At 44.1% G+C, this 16254-nt stretch overlaps 1 protein-coding gene across 2 annotated transcripts in view; it reads left to right on the forward strand.

Moving 5' to 3' along the window:
• Nucleotides 1-16254, forward strand: part of LOC126293702 (glycerol-3-phosphate dehydrogenase [NAD(+)], cytoplasmic) — a 96189-nt gene that overhangs the window by 40405 nt on the left and 39530 nt on the right. For both annotated transcript variants that reach the window (XM_049987009.1, XM_049987010.1), the window contains exons 4-8: nt 1558-1699; nt 4588-4700; nt 9838-10068; nt 12470-12576; nt 15105-15197. In XM_049987009.1, the coding sequence (XP_049842966.1) occupies nt 1558-1699; nt 4588-4700; nt 9838-10068; nt 12470-12576; nt 15105-15197 (686 nt within the window). The remainder of the gene's footprint in view (nt 1-1557; nt 1700-4587; nt 4701-9837; nt 10069-12469; nt 12577-15104; nt 15198-16254) is intronic.

Below are 16254 nucleotides of genomic sequence, written 5' to 3' on the forward strand. Positions count from 1 at the left end.
TTTTTGAAAAAGAGATATTTGTTAACATAGAGTATAGATTTAAGTGTCAGGAAGTCACTTCTGAAATTATTTGTATTGAATAGAATTGGGGAGAAGAGGAGCTTGTGGCACAACTTGACTAGAAGACAGGATCGGTTGATAGGACATGTTCTGAGGCATCGAGGGATCACCAATTTAGTACTGGAAGGTAGCGTGAAGGGTAAAAATCATAGAGGGAGACCAAGAGATGAATACAGTAAGCAGATTCAGAAGGATGTAGGTTGCAGTAGGTACTGGGAGATGAAGAAGCTTGCACAGGATAGAGTAGCATGGAGAGCTGCATCAAACCAGTCTCAGGACTGAAGACCACAACAACAACATATCTGACGGCTTCCAGAGATGACCAAAATTTTGATTTTTTAATATTGTGTATAGTTATTGACAAAATTTAAAATTTTGGTATGATGTCGTTATCTCCTAATTGAGAGGTATAATATTATGTTAAAGGTTTAACACAATAAGAAGAGTCTCGCGGCAGCGTAACTGGGGGGGTGGACTAATTGGGCATATTATATTTGTCCAATATTTGAGAATGGGAGGACTTAGCAACTAGTGACAAACGTTATGCATAATTTCAAACCTTTTCGAAGTTGTCTGTCATGCCTGCACTTCGCTTCAAATATTTAACACACTAACTCATTTGTAATCACAAGTTTGAAGCTGTTTTGTATGTTGGGAGTTCAGTCCTTTCAAGAATAGCGAGTTTACTGATAAATGAAAAGTGGCTGATAATTTCTCACATCTGTAGTGATAGAGAAGTTGTGTGGAGATACAGTATCAAAAACGTACTTTTTTTGTCAGTGCGTACCTCGACTTCTTGAACGTCCGTAAGAATTCTCTTTCAGGGTGAGATCTGTCCGGTGGTGAAAGTTGCTCTTATTTCCAGATTAGCGAACTGTTTCTTCCTGCCAGCTTAGCCGACACTCCTCAATACTAAGTCAGTTAGTCTCAATAAATATTCAGAGCTATTTTATTTAAATGACTAGACACACTTCTTCTCCTCAGAAATTTTCTCCATTTGTCAGAGTATGTGAACGTATATGCACAAAACATCCTACACGTGATAATTCGATCACCCACACCAGAACTGTAGCCCACACAGGTACAAATTTAACGATCCGACAAACTAATCACTTTGCCGCCATGATGAGATCCCTCGCTGCCAGCTGCTACGGATTGGCAGCTGATCCTTCATCCCAGTGTAGTACTCTTCTGTGTGCTGAATGTAATTTGTGCACTGATGTTAGTCTCACTATTTCTGTGTTTCTGTTTGTCATCGGTCTTAAATATAGTGTTTCACAATAGTAGTAGTTTTGAGCAGTTTCAGAACTGCTGCTTGCACTTTTAAAGGTTCTGCCATGCAATATTTACCAGCAAAAATCTGACTTGTACACTTTACAAATGACATAAACTCAACTCGTGTCAACACGGTGTCGTGCATTACCCTCCTGTGCTTTATATTCTGTGAGGACTTTTTTATAAAAATAGTCTCGGGCATCAGTGCTTTCCACTTTTCAGGGTTTTGACCACGTCGAAGGTGGAGCCATCGACTTGATCTCGAATACGATCAGCCGCTTACTGAAGATCCAAGTTTGCGTCCTCATGGGAGCCAACCTGGCCAGTGAGGTGGCTTCCGGCATGTTCTGCGAAACCACCATCGGTGAGTTGACGGGAGTTGTGGAGCGGTGAGTAAGACTCGATCGGCCGGCAGAATGCAGAGGACCGGCGTGCCCGGTGACCGAACTTCTCCTGTCCCCCAAACGGGAGAGACAGACATTCTGAAGAACAAAATCTGAACATGTAATGAGCAGTAACTAGTAGCGAGTTTTTTCAAGAAATGTGCTGTGAAATCTCAAAATATTTTCGTCATTAACAGAGATTGGAGCGCACAGATTGAGTTAGCGAGTATGTGAGTGGCTCAAATATTCGACCTAACAGAACTGACCCTTTCGTCTCTGAAGGTGAGTGTTCCGCAGACAGAAAGTTACTCTCGGCACTCCCCAGGGAAGTGGATAGGGAGACTGTTATTTTCTCTACAGGTAAACAGTTGATAGATAGGATGACCGATAGAACTGTGTGTGTGTGTGTGTGTGTGTGTGTGTGTGTGTGTGTGTGTGTGTGTTTTTGCTGGCAGCGCCATAGTGTACGGAAAGTGTAGACTTTGAGCGACCATAGGAGGATACAAGATGACTGGCACAGAATTTCGATTAGCTGTTACGAACGGCTGCTTACTCTTAAGCATAGAAAAATGTAAGTTAATGATATGAATATAATAGAGGGAAACATTCCACGTGGGAAAAATATATCTAAAAACAAAGATGATATAACTTACGAAATGAAAGTGTTGGTGTGTTGATAGAGACACACACACACACTCACAAAATTAAAGCTTGCTTCATCAGGAAAGAGGGAAGGAGAGGGAAAGACGAAAGGATGTGGGTTTTATGGGAGAGGGTAAGGAGTCATTCCAATCCCAGGAGCGGAAAGACTTACCTTGGGGAGGGGGGGGGGGGAGGGGGGAAGGACAGGTATACACTCGCACACATATACATGTCCATCTGCACAAATACAGACTCAAGCAGACATATGTAAAGGCAAAGAGTTTGGGCAGAGATGTCAGTCGAGGCGGAAGTACAGAGGGAAAGACGGTGTTGAATGACAGGTGATGTATGAGCGGTGGCAACTTGAAATTAGTGGAGGTTGAGGCCTGGTGGGTAAAGGGAACAGAGGATATATTGAAGGGCAAGTTCCCATCTCCGGAGTTCGGATAGGTTGGTGTTGGTGGGAAGTATCCAGATAACTCGGACAGTGTAACACTGTGCCAAGATGTGCTGGCTGTGCACCAAGGCATGTTTAGCCACAGAGTGATCCTCATTACCAACAAACACTGTCTGCCTGTGTCCATTCATGCGAATGGACAGTTTGTTGCTGGTCATTCCCACATAGAAAGCGTCACAGTGTAGGCAGGTCAGTTGGTAAATCACGTGGGTGCTTTCACACGTGGCTCTGCCTTTGATCATGTACACCTTCCGGGTTACATGACTGGAGTAGGTGGTGGTGGGAGGGTGCATAGGACAGGTTTTACACCGGGAGCGGTTGCAAGGGTAGGAGCCAGAGGGTAGGGAAGGTGGTTTGGGGATTTCATAGGGATGAACCGAGAAGTTGCGAAGGCCCACGTAAAATATAAGTTAATGCATATGAGTAGGATAAAGATTACAGTAAGGTCCAAATACAGCATCAGTCGTGTTTTTTTAGACTCGGTCATCTAGACTAAATATCTAGACGCAGTATTGCAAAGTGATAAGAGAGGGAACGAGCACGTAAGGTCAGTTGTAGGAAGGGGGATTGGCGGACTTTGTCGGAAGAATTCTAGGAAAGTGTAGCTCGTCCGTAAAGGAGGCCTTGCGTTCGAGATCCCGGCCGGATCGGACCGAAGGGAGACGTTGAAAGTGTGCTGCTAGATCCGTTAGTGGTAGCTTCAGTCGACACGTGACTGTTACAGAAACCCTCTCGTGAAATTGAATGGGTATCAGGAGGAGGAAGGTATTCTTTTTCTGAAACACTAAAGAGAAAGTTTAGAGAACTGACCTCGGTGGCACACTGCAGAACAGCCACACTGCCACAGACAGCATCTCGCATGAGAGCCGCGAAGTTGAGACGAGTGTAGCTGGGGATCATGTGGAGGCGTGTAGGGGTCTCTTGCCCTCACTCCGTTTGAGTGGAACGGGAAAGGAAACGGCAGGCAGCAGTACAGCGTGTTCTCTGCTGTGCACCGTAGGGTGGGTTGTGGAGTACGGGTGCAGGTGTGGGTATGAGTTAATCCCATGTGTGTTCTTTGTGTAAAGGGGAGGAAAACGTGTTTGCAGAATGTTGGCTTCTATTTGTTTTCCACTGTACTTCTTATGGGTGAAAGATTACACTCACAAGGGAACCTCCCTATCGCATCCCCCTCAGATTTAGTTATAAGTTGGCACAGAGGATAGGCCTTGAAAAACTGAACACAGATCAATCTAGAAAACTGGAAGAAGTTGTGTGGAACTATGAAAAAATAAGCAAAATATACAAACTGAGTAGTCAGTGCTTGTTTTCGGATTGCATTTCCTCAGGATTCTTCCAATGAATCTGTCTGGCATCTGCTTTACAGACGATCAACTTTATATGATCATTCCACTTTAAATCGCTCCTAATGCGTACTCCCAGATAATTTATGGAATTAACTGCTTCCAGTTGCTGACCTGCTATATTGTAGCTAAATGATAAGGGAGCTTTCTTTCTATGTATTCACAGCACATTACACTTGTATACATTGAGATTCAATTGTCATTCCCTGCACCGTGCATCAATTCGCTGCAGATCATCCTGCATTTCAGTGCAATACACTGTCTCACAAAGGAGCGAAGCATTCAGAAGACACAGTTCCGTGTCGACGTAATTTGGTACGCGCACACAGCATTGACACTTTTCTTCACGTGGAGAAAGAGGTGGTTAGCTATCGTTCACCTAATGTTTGCCATCAGCAGAATAACTCTGTCATGTTTTTTTTTGCAGGATGCAGAGACAAGCGCGTGGCTCCACTCTTGAGAGACCTGATTCAGACAGAGAATTTTCGAGTTGTCGTCGTGGACGACGTGAACGCTGTTGAGGCCTGCGGAGCCCTCAAGGTAAGCTCAAATCTTGGTGAGAAATCATAACTGCCTCACGAACACTACATGCACAAGATTCTTAAGACTACACTGCAGTGCTCCTGCTGTCGATATTTGTGAAGGTGCAGAGAATTTAACTATAATTGATTTTTACTCAAAATTGATGAATTTGTTGCAACAGATTTAAAATTATCTTCAAGCAGAAAATGAAACTTTACCTATACTTACCTTTAATCATTGCTGTCTATTGTAGGCACTTCATTATTTTCAGAAAAGTACAGGGTTTTATTAATTTCGAATAAATTGTCTGCAACAATTTTAATTAATTTTTCTTGTATTTATTTACATCCTTTTGAACATGTAATGTTTTAACTGACTTTTCCACTCTGCTCATGTAGCCACAGCTCCACACACTATTAGTTACACTATGTCTACCCACTGAAATAAAACCATGCTTGAACCACATTTCGTCGTCGTATCCCACCGAAACTCCCAGCACATGGTAAAAATAGAAATATGTTACATACAAAAAATACAAACATTTAATGTGGTGTGTAAATTTGTGTCAGGAAATGGATTTTGAGTAGAAGGCGAGTGTAGAGGGAGGGGGAGGGGGGGGGGCGGGGGGAAGAGCGGATCGCTGATGTGAGGAGGGGGATAGATTTAACTTCTGCGACGGACCTACAGACTTCGTCAGTACTCATAAGCTACGCTGGACTTCCGGGATGGGATCACTGTGACGGGCCTTTTGTTTGTGTAATGATGACCCATCCCTGATGGTTCCCTGCTCATTAAATCGATTCGGAAAAGTATTCCTCTCCGTAACTAAAACCTAGTCCTGCATCCTTTTCCCTAAGTGTTCCTTAACCACAGAACACCTCGAGCATCCTAACAGTAAAAATCTCCTTTTCTGGATCCCACCCTCCTTTCACAGTGACCTTCAACAACCTGAAACTGCAGAAACAAATCTCTATTTCCAAGTATCCCTGAACAATCATACCTCCCGAGGAGATCACGAACGTAAAATTAGAGAGATTCGAGCACTCACAGAGGCTTTCAGGTAGTCGTTCTTCCCGCAAACCATACGTAACTGGAACAGGAAAGGGAAGTAATGACAGTGGCACGTAAAGTGTCCTCCACCACATACCGTTGGCTGGCTTGTGGAGTATAAATGTAGATGTAGATGTCTCTGCACACGAAACTGCTACTGTGCTGTCGTCCCAGCTCCCTAGACTGTCTCTCCCAAATTGAAAACATTGCCTTCAAACACCTGGAAGAGCACTCCAGACACAGGCACCACCTCCATAAATTATCCACAGTGTCGAGATCCTGCTGTCACCTACGACTGCCATCTGTCGAAACCTGCCCTTCCCCCCCACCCCGCCTTGCTGAACTTCCTCTGTCACATCCCCCTAAACTCTCTCCCAGCATACCATCAAACCCAGAACGTAAAAAAACCAGAATGCTGTTGTCAATCTATCCACGAAACATCTTAAGTCTACAGAAATCAAACAATGGAGAATCCAGGATGGAATGTTAATAATATTATGAAAAGGAAAGTTGCCACTCACCATATAGCTGAGATGCTGAGTCACAGATCGACATAACAAAAAGACTGGCACAAATAAAGTGTTCAGCCTGTGTAAGTCCTTTGTCAAAAAAGACAACAGATTGTCTTTTTTGACAAAGACCTTACGGGCTGAAAGCTTTATTTGTGACATTCTTTTTGTTGTGCCTATCTGTGAGTCAGCATCTTCGTATAAGGTGAGTGGCAACTTTCCTTTTCATAATATTTTTAATTCTACAGAAATGTGAGCCTGTCCATAGGCCTCACCTCCAGTCCCACACTAGTGTTCTTTCAGCTGGACTCATCAAAGACCTATTCTCCTTCTCCTGATCTATACAGTGAAAAAAACTTCTTGCTGTTAATCCCTCCACCCAAAGCCAATCTAACCCTGACACTGAACCTTGCCTCTCCCAGTTCATATCATCCAACCATCATCATCCCTTGCTCCTGCCTATGCACCTCGTGGTCACCTTCCAAATTCACACCACCATCCTTCCCCAGGTATCTTTCCAAAAAAACAAGCCTCGCAACAGACAAAAGCGCAGCCATTCCCGACATCAAAACAAAAACAAACATTGACCTAATCGTCCTCCCTGTAGAGAATAGCTCCGCCGGTGATGTGATAAATCGCAGGACTGCCTCACAGAAAATTTGAGAGTGCTCCACCTATGACCTTTGTGGTAGTAACGGCATCCCGGCAGTCCAGTGTAACCTCAAATTTCTACTGAAATTGTTATGCCCGTCCCAGAATCTGCTCCCCCGCCCCCTCCTGAGTCCATCTCCTTCCGCGTCCCAAGTTCCAATGACCCCTCCACATGCATCTTCTACATGCTTCCCAAAATATACAAACCTGTGAAGCCTGGACCCTCTGTTGTAACTAGTTACTGTGTTCCCACACATCAAAAAGAGTATTGCATCGCCCCAATTCCCAGAACTCCTGAAGATAGACGTTGACTGTGGATATTAATCACAGACACAGTCCCTTGAATTGTTCAGAGATGTCACTAAACCTGCCCAAAGATGTAAACAACCATGCACGAGTAGTGCGTATTAGACAGAGAGGGTCCAACAGCTGATCAGTTCCAGTCATTCCACCAGGAAGGAGGTACACGACTTGTATTGTCTGTAGTTCAGTCGTGCCTAGACGGTCAACACCACAGATTTGATTGCATCTGCAATGTTGCTTTGTGCCAGGAAGGGCACTCGACAAGTGAAGTGTCCAGGCATCTCAGGGTGAACCAAAGTGATGTTGTTTGGACATGGAAGAGATCCAGAGAGACGGGGACTGTCGATGACGTGCCTCGCTCAGGCCGTCCGAGGGCTGCTACTGCAGTGGGTGACTACTACCTAAGGACAACGACTCGGACGAACCCTGACTGCAATGCCACAATGTTCAATAATGCTTTTCTTGCAGCCATATGGACATCGTGGCAAGACTAAACCGTGCGCAGCAGGCTGCATGACGTGCAATTCCACTCCTGACGTCCCAGGCGAGGTCCATTTTTGTAACTCTGACACCGTGCAGCGCGGTAAAGATGTGTCCGACAACATGCCGAATGGACCGCTCAGGATTGGCATCACAATCTCTTCACCGACGAGTGTCGCATATGCCTACAACCGGGCAATCGTTGTAGAGGTGTTTGGAGGCAACCCAGTCAGGCCGAATGCCTTAGACACACTGTCCAGTGTGTGCAGCGAGGTGGAGTGACCCTGCTGTTTTGGGTTCTAACAGTTTGGACGACTTGAAGTGTTGAAGTATGTATGCCAATTTCCACTTCTTTTACGAGACGACTTACTCGAGATGTTCGGCCAAACTTCCCTACTGGCTGGCCTGCTGCTCCAAACTGTCTTTATCTCCTTCTCTGGAGTGTGCTGCTAGGTACAGGAAATTCTTAAGACTCTTTCTACCTATAAAAATAAGTAGACATACCAAGTTTCATTTGCTTCAATTAATGACATATATTTCAGCTTCTGACATTTTACAAATTCCGAACTTCACATAAATAAATGCCTCTTGTGCGTCTAAGCATTAGAAACAAAAAAAGTTACATACGATAGACAGTTGGCTTAAAAATAGTGTCCATTCTCAACAGGAAACAGAATATGTGTCTTTTCCCTTCATCGAGGCTAAGACAAAAGTTTTTAATGGTGCTTTTTCAACTGTTCACGTTACTATAACATTGGTCAAAATGCAATTAGAACAGAGTAGCATAAACACTTCGGTTCTTCTGTCCACTTTCACTAAACTTTCACGGATCAACTGTGACAAGTACTTGTCGGTACCGCCACATCTCATTCTGCTTGCTACTCACTTCCAAACCTGCACACACAAACATGTGACGCACAGTAGGTAGGATTCCACTTTCTCACACTCGCATCTAAAATATCGTGTGTTCGAGATGAGTGGTTCTAGAATTTATGCAGAAATTTTTGAAAAACTACAGGGCTGGCATTATGTGAGGCCGACGTACACTGCCGGTGGTCACGGAAGGCACCACAACAGCTGTACGATATGTGAATGCCATCCTCCGACCGATACTGGAACCGTATCGGCAGCATATTGGTCTTCAGTCTCGACTCGTGACAATTCGCACCCCCCATCGTGCACATCTTGTGAACGATTTCCTTCAGGACGACATCGCTCGACTACAGTGGCTAGCACGTTCTCCAGACGTGAACCTTGTCGAATGTGCCTGGGACAGATTGGAAAGGGCTGTTTGTGGACGACGTGGCCCACCGACCACTCTGAGGGATCTTTGCTGAACTGCCGTCGAGGAGTGGGACGAGCTGGAGCGACAGCACCTTGATGAACTTGTGGACAGTATGCCATGACGAATACAGGCATGCATCATTGCAAGAGGACGTGCCACTGGGTATTAGAGGTACCAGTGTGTACAGCAATCTGGACCACCACCTCTGAAGGTCTTGCTGTATGGTGGTACAACGTGCAATGTGTGGTTTTCATGAGCAACGAAAAGGGCGGAAATGATGTTTATGTTGATCTCCCCTCCAGTTTTCTGTACAGGTTCCGGAACTGTCGGAACTGAGGTGATGCAAAACTTTGTTCGTAGAAAATTTGTTAATAGTTGATATTTATTTATTTTTACATGACCAGGTGATACACTTAACTGTTGGTTACATAATGTCCATTCCAGAAGTAAATCTATAATGATTTTGTCTGAATTTTGCATACAAAAATGATAAATTCGACATTTTGATACCACACCATGATTTAAAATGGAGAGACCAATATGCAATAAAACAAACTCGCACACTTTAAACAAGTTAAAACACACAGTTTTACATAATTACGATTTATCTGTGTATTGTCTTATGGCATCATATCAAATTTTAGTTTCTGGCAATTTTTTGCACCTCTTGTATGTTTAAATCGTTTTTGTACGCATCTCTGTGTCCTTACTGTAGGAGATTGTTGCTACACTGAGTTTGGTTGCATGTGTTTACACTATTCTTGTCCTTCCTCACTCGAGAGTATCTATCTGTCTTTATTTTTGGCCGAAATGAGAGTGCTAGTGTTTTACTGTGACCTGTACTTATTCTGAAATGTTAAGTTTGTTTTCCCTACAGAACATCATTGCAGTTGGCGTGGGGTTTGTGGACGGGCTGGGTTATGGCGACAACACCAAAGCGGCCGTCATCAGGCTGGGACTCATGGAGATGATAAAGTTTGTCGACGTTTTCTTCCCCGGCTCCCGGCTGTCCACCTTCTTCGAAAGCTGCGGTGTGGCTGACCTCATCACGACATGTTTCGGCGGCAGGAACAGGCGCGTCGGTGAAGCGTTTATCAAGACTGGAAAGGTAAGCGGCATCCTGTGGCTGTGTTTGTTTAATCCTTTGTGAGCACTTAGCATTGGACCAATAAGATCAATAAATATGGCACTGCAGCAGTGGGGAATAAGAATTTTGAAAATTATGTAACTGTTGTTGGTTAATATTTATAATGTAAACATATCAATGCAATTTGCTCTTTGGGAGTGGGGCTGAGTAACTGATGTACACCAATACTTTCTAGACAGACGATCTTATGTGGGACAGCTCTGACAACTATTTCTCAGTGTGACTGCAGACGAGAAATTGCGGTCGTCCTGGTGTCACACTCGTGTGAGTTACTAATGTGATGGATAAGCGTGTCTTGCTCGAATATTTGATCTCGAATTGTCTTCTGGACTCACACTAGTACAAGTATTGGTGATGCAGATGTTTTGACGATGCGACTGTTTAGAAAGTGTACCACAGTGTAATGCAGTGAATGCGGTTGGTATTCTGGCAAGGCACTTTGGAACTGTGCACTAGTGTTTGGGGTTCCCAATGTTCGTCGTTTTTCTTTATCAAAATATATTTAATTTTGATCTTCCTTTCGTACTGATATTGGTGTAAGAGTTTAGAGTGCTAAACTTAGGTGTAAGCCAATGTTTTTCTTTGTACTTGTCAATTTGTCGCATTGTCTTTTCAGCTTCTGGAAATTGACATCAGTAATTATATATGACTATCATTAATATTTATTCTTCTGTAACATTCATCTAACTAGTTTACTGACACGTACATACAGACTGCACATACTACTAACTTTTATGAGGGCTATCCACAAAGTACATTACGTTTTCGTTTGTGTCCGTTAGGGACGGGGCTAGCGCGGCCATCTTGATGTCATGGCATTCCGCCGCTCAGTCGGCATCTTGCCGTGCTAGTGAGGTTAGTGCTGTACTCTGTTGAGTTACTGTGACAGTTTGAAATGTCAGTATTAATTGAAAATGCCACGAAGTGTGTGCTGTAAAAAAACTGTACACTGATAGAAATCAATCGGCAGCTTTGTGAAATGTATGGGGACAACATAATCACTGAAGGTGGAGTGCGTCAATGGGTCATAAAATTTAAAAATGGCTGAACTAACGTTCACGACGAAGAGCGAAGTGGAAGACCCAGCTTAGTGACTGCCGAACTTGTCGAAAAAGTCGATGCCACAGTACGTGAAAACCGTAATTTCACAATAATGGAACTCTCGGAGTTTTCCACGAATTTCACGAAGTTCGTTGCATGAAATCATTACCGAAAAGCTCGGTTACCACAAGTTTTGTGCAAGATTGATACCAAAATTCTTGACAGAGATTCACAAAAATCAGCGAATGGCTGCAGCATTAACGTTTTTGGACGCTTACGAGAAAGATGGCGATCATTACTCCATCGCATCGTTACTGGTGACGAAACATGGGTTAAGCGTGTGAACTGCAAGACAAAATTGCAGTCAATGCAGTGGGAGCACACGCATTCCCCCCAAAACCCCAAAAAATGCATGCAGAAAATGTCAGCAAGGATGGTGATGGTGACTGTCTTTTGGGACAGAAAAGATGTGATTTTTGTGGATTTCCTGGAACGAGGCACTGCAATAAACTCTCAAAGGTATTGCCAAATTCTGCACAACCTCAGAAGAGCAATACAAAACATGTGTAGGGGTAAGTTGGGATCAAAGATCTTGCCGATTCACGACAACGCCCAGGCCCACACGGCAAATGCAACTCGTGAAGTTCTCGAACCTTTTAAGTGGGATTTGTTTCCACGTCCACCGTACAGTCCCGACCTGGCACCGAGCAACTTCCACTTATTCCCAGCAATGAAGAAGTGGTTGGCTATGCAGCGTTTTGATGACGACGCACAACTTCGAGAAGAGGTAACCACGTGGTTGAAGGCGCAGGTGCCCGAATTTTACGAAGAAGGAATTTCTGAGCTCGTCCATTGCTACGAAAAGTGCCTTAATTTAAATGGCAACTAAGTAGAAAAGTAGTATTTAAGTGTGGCTTTCATCTGTATATAATTAAAAAAATCTCCAATTCTTGATTTATTTTTAATTCCAAAATGTAATGTACTTTGTGAATAGCCCTCATATTAAATGAAAAAAAGGGGTTCAGTAATGTTAACGGATAGTGAGATCATGTGAGGACTCTTTAAAACTCAATCCGTCACTTACACTCGGGTTCAGTCAGGCAAATTGTGTTCCCGTGTTGCACCACTGAAAATGAAAACTGGACTACTGTCGACTTCTCGCGGTAAAGGCTTGTGGGGTCCAGGCGAGCAGCGGGGCTGACTCCTTTATAAAGTCAGTGCCGGGGCTTCGTACACTTACCTTCAAATAATGTCAGTTTTACACTCTTTGACAATGTTGTTGTGTGTCAAATAATTGAAGCTGTATCGATGAATGTTTCAGTCGATTGAAGAACTGGAGAAAGAGCTACTGAACGGACAGAAACTACAGGGACCCATCACAGCGGCAGAGGTGAACTTCATGCTCAAGAGCAAAGGCATGGAGGCGAGGTAGGTTCCAGTCTGAACTTAATCTGGAACAGTCAATAGATTGAGAGTCCAAATGAATACCTTCAGTTACAATGTGACTTTTTTTAAACATTACCTCTACACTATTATGGATCCTACAGATGTATTTTCAGGTGTTCCTTTTCTTACAGCATCAGTACGCATTTTTGAATGCTTTCTTGGCTTTGGGTGTTAATAAAATTGATGCAGTTGTATGTATAAAGAATGTTTAGAGAGCAATAGATTATTGTTACAGGTAGAAGCATTTCTTCACAGTACAGCAGCCCAAACTTGGGTGAGAAATACGTAAAATTGTGCGTTATAGTACGGTGACATTCTCGAAGGAAAAAAAAAATTGTCGAACGGTTATCTGTAGGATAGTTTTCGAGCTTTTATCTCGATATGTGTTGTTTGGATTACCTAAACTTTTTGTCGGCATTTCTGAAATGCAAAAGACGCTGTCGACAGGAACGTACAGGACGACTGTTGTTAAAGGTACACTTTCTGACGCTCGGCTGTCGCTGAGTAAAAATGGAATCGATAGTTCTGTCTGATGCGAGAAAGCGTACCTTTGTTGTCACACTGAAGACAACTTAACAGATCAGATCTTAAGCAGTGCTAAAACATAATTCCTTTTAATGATGCCACAGTGTAAGCCTTTAAATTTGGCACTAGTTTGTCAATATGACAGATTCTCCCTCAGCTAACTGCTCACTCGTCTTCACAGGTGGAACAGGTGCTATCAGTCGTCTCTCCGAGCAGAAATCTCCCTTTCTCAGAATCGGACCTGCCAGTAGTGCTGCGAAAGAAGCTCCTTTTTAGTGACAAAATATACAGTGATCGAAAGAATGTTGCTTATTGTTTTATTGTCATTACTGGACGTAACAGGAAAGAAAACTGATTTTGTTATGCCAGGTATGGTCATAAGAAAACAAAAAGAAGGTGGATAAATTTCTACTCTATAAACACAAACAAAAAAACCAAATCGAAACCTTGCAAAAGATTCCACTGCAAACACTGCAGTTTCTTCTCACTGTCACCTGACATAACCCATTGTTTATGAACCAATAGGCCCTCCTCATAATCCCAGATTGTAGTCGGGCATACTCCTCATAAAGTTGTTCAGATAAGCCTGTGATAAGCCTCCACAGTGGCTCCTTTGAGCCCCATGAGCTCTCTGCCGGAACAGGACGATCACGAGCTGCTCCTTTTGGCACGGGCCGTATGTATTTGCCACTGGCTGCCCGTGACATTACTTCCCGACCTCAGCTCGCTCCCAAAGGAGGTTATCCCAGCTTCGGTATATTGCTCGCGGTTTGTCGAACTTCGAACAAAGTTCATTAATACGATCTTCATTTATACATATGGCTCTAAGACCGATGACGGTGTCGGGTGTTCTTTTATTGTCAAGGCACACAGATTCAAATACCGGCTCCGTGGCCATTGCTCGGCCTTCACAGCTGAGCTATTTGCCCTCTACCAGGCTGTTCTTTACATCTGCTGCCACCGACATTCTGCTTATGTCACCTGCTCTGATTCCCTGAGCGCCATCCAGAGCCTCGGTGATCCGTGTCCGGTTCACCCTTTCGTGCACCAGATCCTACGCTCTCTTCGGCAGCTGGCGGACGACAGTTCTTCGATTACCATTATGTGGGTTCCTGGCCACGTCAGTATCCCTGGGAATGAAACTGCAGATGCAGCGGCCGAGGCTGCGGTCCTCCGGCCTCGGACAGCTTCTCGTTATGCCCCTTCATCTGATTTGAGCAGGGTCATTTGTCAGCGCATTTTATCGCTGTAGCATGCCAATTGCCCGACACTTACTGACGAGCTACGGGCCTCGAAACAACTCACCACGGCTTGGACGACCTCTTCACGCCCTTCTCGGCGGGAGGAGGTCGTTTCGGCCCGGTTACGGATCGGACACTGCCAGTTCAGCCACCGCCATCTGCTGACGGCTCCTGCTCTGCTCGTGTGGGGGCAGTTGCTGATGGTACACGACATTTTAACGTCCTGTCCGAATTTTAATACACTGCGAATTGATCTCGGCCTGGCGTGTACTCTGGATGAAATTTTATTGGGTGACCCAGGAACCACTTGACAAACCTGTCTAAGGACATTTGATTATGCTGTTTTCTTTTAATCCCTTGCCTGTTAATGTGTCTTTTATATTGTTGTCCTTTTTAGTTGCTGTTTTAACATTGTGCCTCACAGTGCATTCATAATTTAGTCGGGGCACTAATGACCACTGTAGTTGGGCAGGAAAAAAAAAAAAACCCCGAGATGGTACTCCCTTACCCAATTACCAAATCATTTAAGTGTGAAATATGCGAGGTAGCATCCAGTTTTAAGTGTATGTTATTACAGTTGTTATCTGGAGAGGTGAGCTTCACAGCAGTTATCAGAGAAGTACTCTTACTACAGTTGGGTAATGCGTGGTGATATTGCTCTGGTCATGTAGTTGTAACTTTGAAGTTGTAACTTTCAGTGAGAGATGTTGTCACAAAAGTGAATGTTCCTTCTCTCGTTTTCAGATTCCCTCTGATGACAGCCGTGCACAAAATCTGCACCGGCCAGATGAAGGCTGCGGATCTGCTGGAGAATGTCCGGAATCACCCGGAACACATGTAAGTTCCTCGCTCACTCGCTTCCCTCGCTGGTGGTGGGCGACATGCGGGCTCTTTCTCTGCCACTGGTCTCCCTCTTTCTTTATTTTCCCACACGGACGACAATTACCCCCCTCACACTGTGTACGCTTGATGGCAGGTGTCAATAATCTGCAAAATTTGTATCTTTGCTGGCCCTCACACATTTGTGATGTGCAAATGTAATTACTCTCTGTACTTCTTGTTTGTGAGTGTTACCCATGGTAGGAAAAGATAGGTTTCTGCTTACCCTAAAGATGACATTTTAAGTTGCAGCGAGGCACAGTTGAGACACTTATTCTTAATTTTGCCCATCTGCAACTTAACGTGTCATCTGTACGGTAAGCAGAAATCTCTTTTTCTACACCGTTGCCATTCCGAGCCGGAGTCTCCGTCGCTCGACATACTGTAGCGATAGTTATCGGTGACAGAAGTTTCGAAAGGTGGCACGGAGATCCGCACGTAGTATCGAAAGTGTGAAGGTTAATGTAACAGGAGAATTGGAAAATGGAAGGGACACAATCCTCTTGTTATTTACCTCTGGTCTAAGGCCTAGGAAGTGCAACAACTGGACCTGAAAATGTTAACGTAGAAGTGAACTTTGTGCACCACGTAAAAGAAACGAGAAAGCCCGATGAAAGCAGCTGAAGGGTGACTTTGTTGACAAATTGTACTCTTCCGTTTCATAGCTGCATACATTTTGCTCTCCAGACTTGTTTTTATTACAAGTGGACATCGAATGCACAGTCGGTCCGTCATTACGAATGACTGCAGTACCATTATAATGCAGAGTCCATCCGTACGAGTCGGCAGGTGGCTGTGGCGACGGCTGCAGATATTGCTGCATCTGCACGGGTTGCAGAAGAGCCTCAGTAAATTTGTAAGACTTGGAGATATGCCCTCCATTGATATTTGAAGCATGGCTGGGCAGAATCGTGTGAGAGAGCGAGAAAAAAGCGTGTGTCATAAGTTAACACAAACATTTGACCCCTAACGTATATTCGTTGTTGTTGTTGTTCCAGTCTTCAGTCCAGAGACT

This window comes from Schistocerca gregaria, chromosome 10, assembly GCF_023897955.1.
Source record: "Schistocerca gregaria isolate iqSchGreg1 chromosome 10, iqSchGreg1.2, whole genome shotgun sequence".
NCBI classification, from domain to species: domain Eukaryota; kingdom Metazoa; phylum Arthropoda; class Insecta; order Orthoptera; family Acrididae; genus Schistocerca; species Schistocerca gregaria.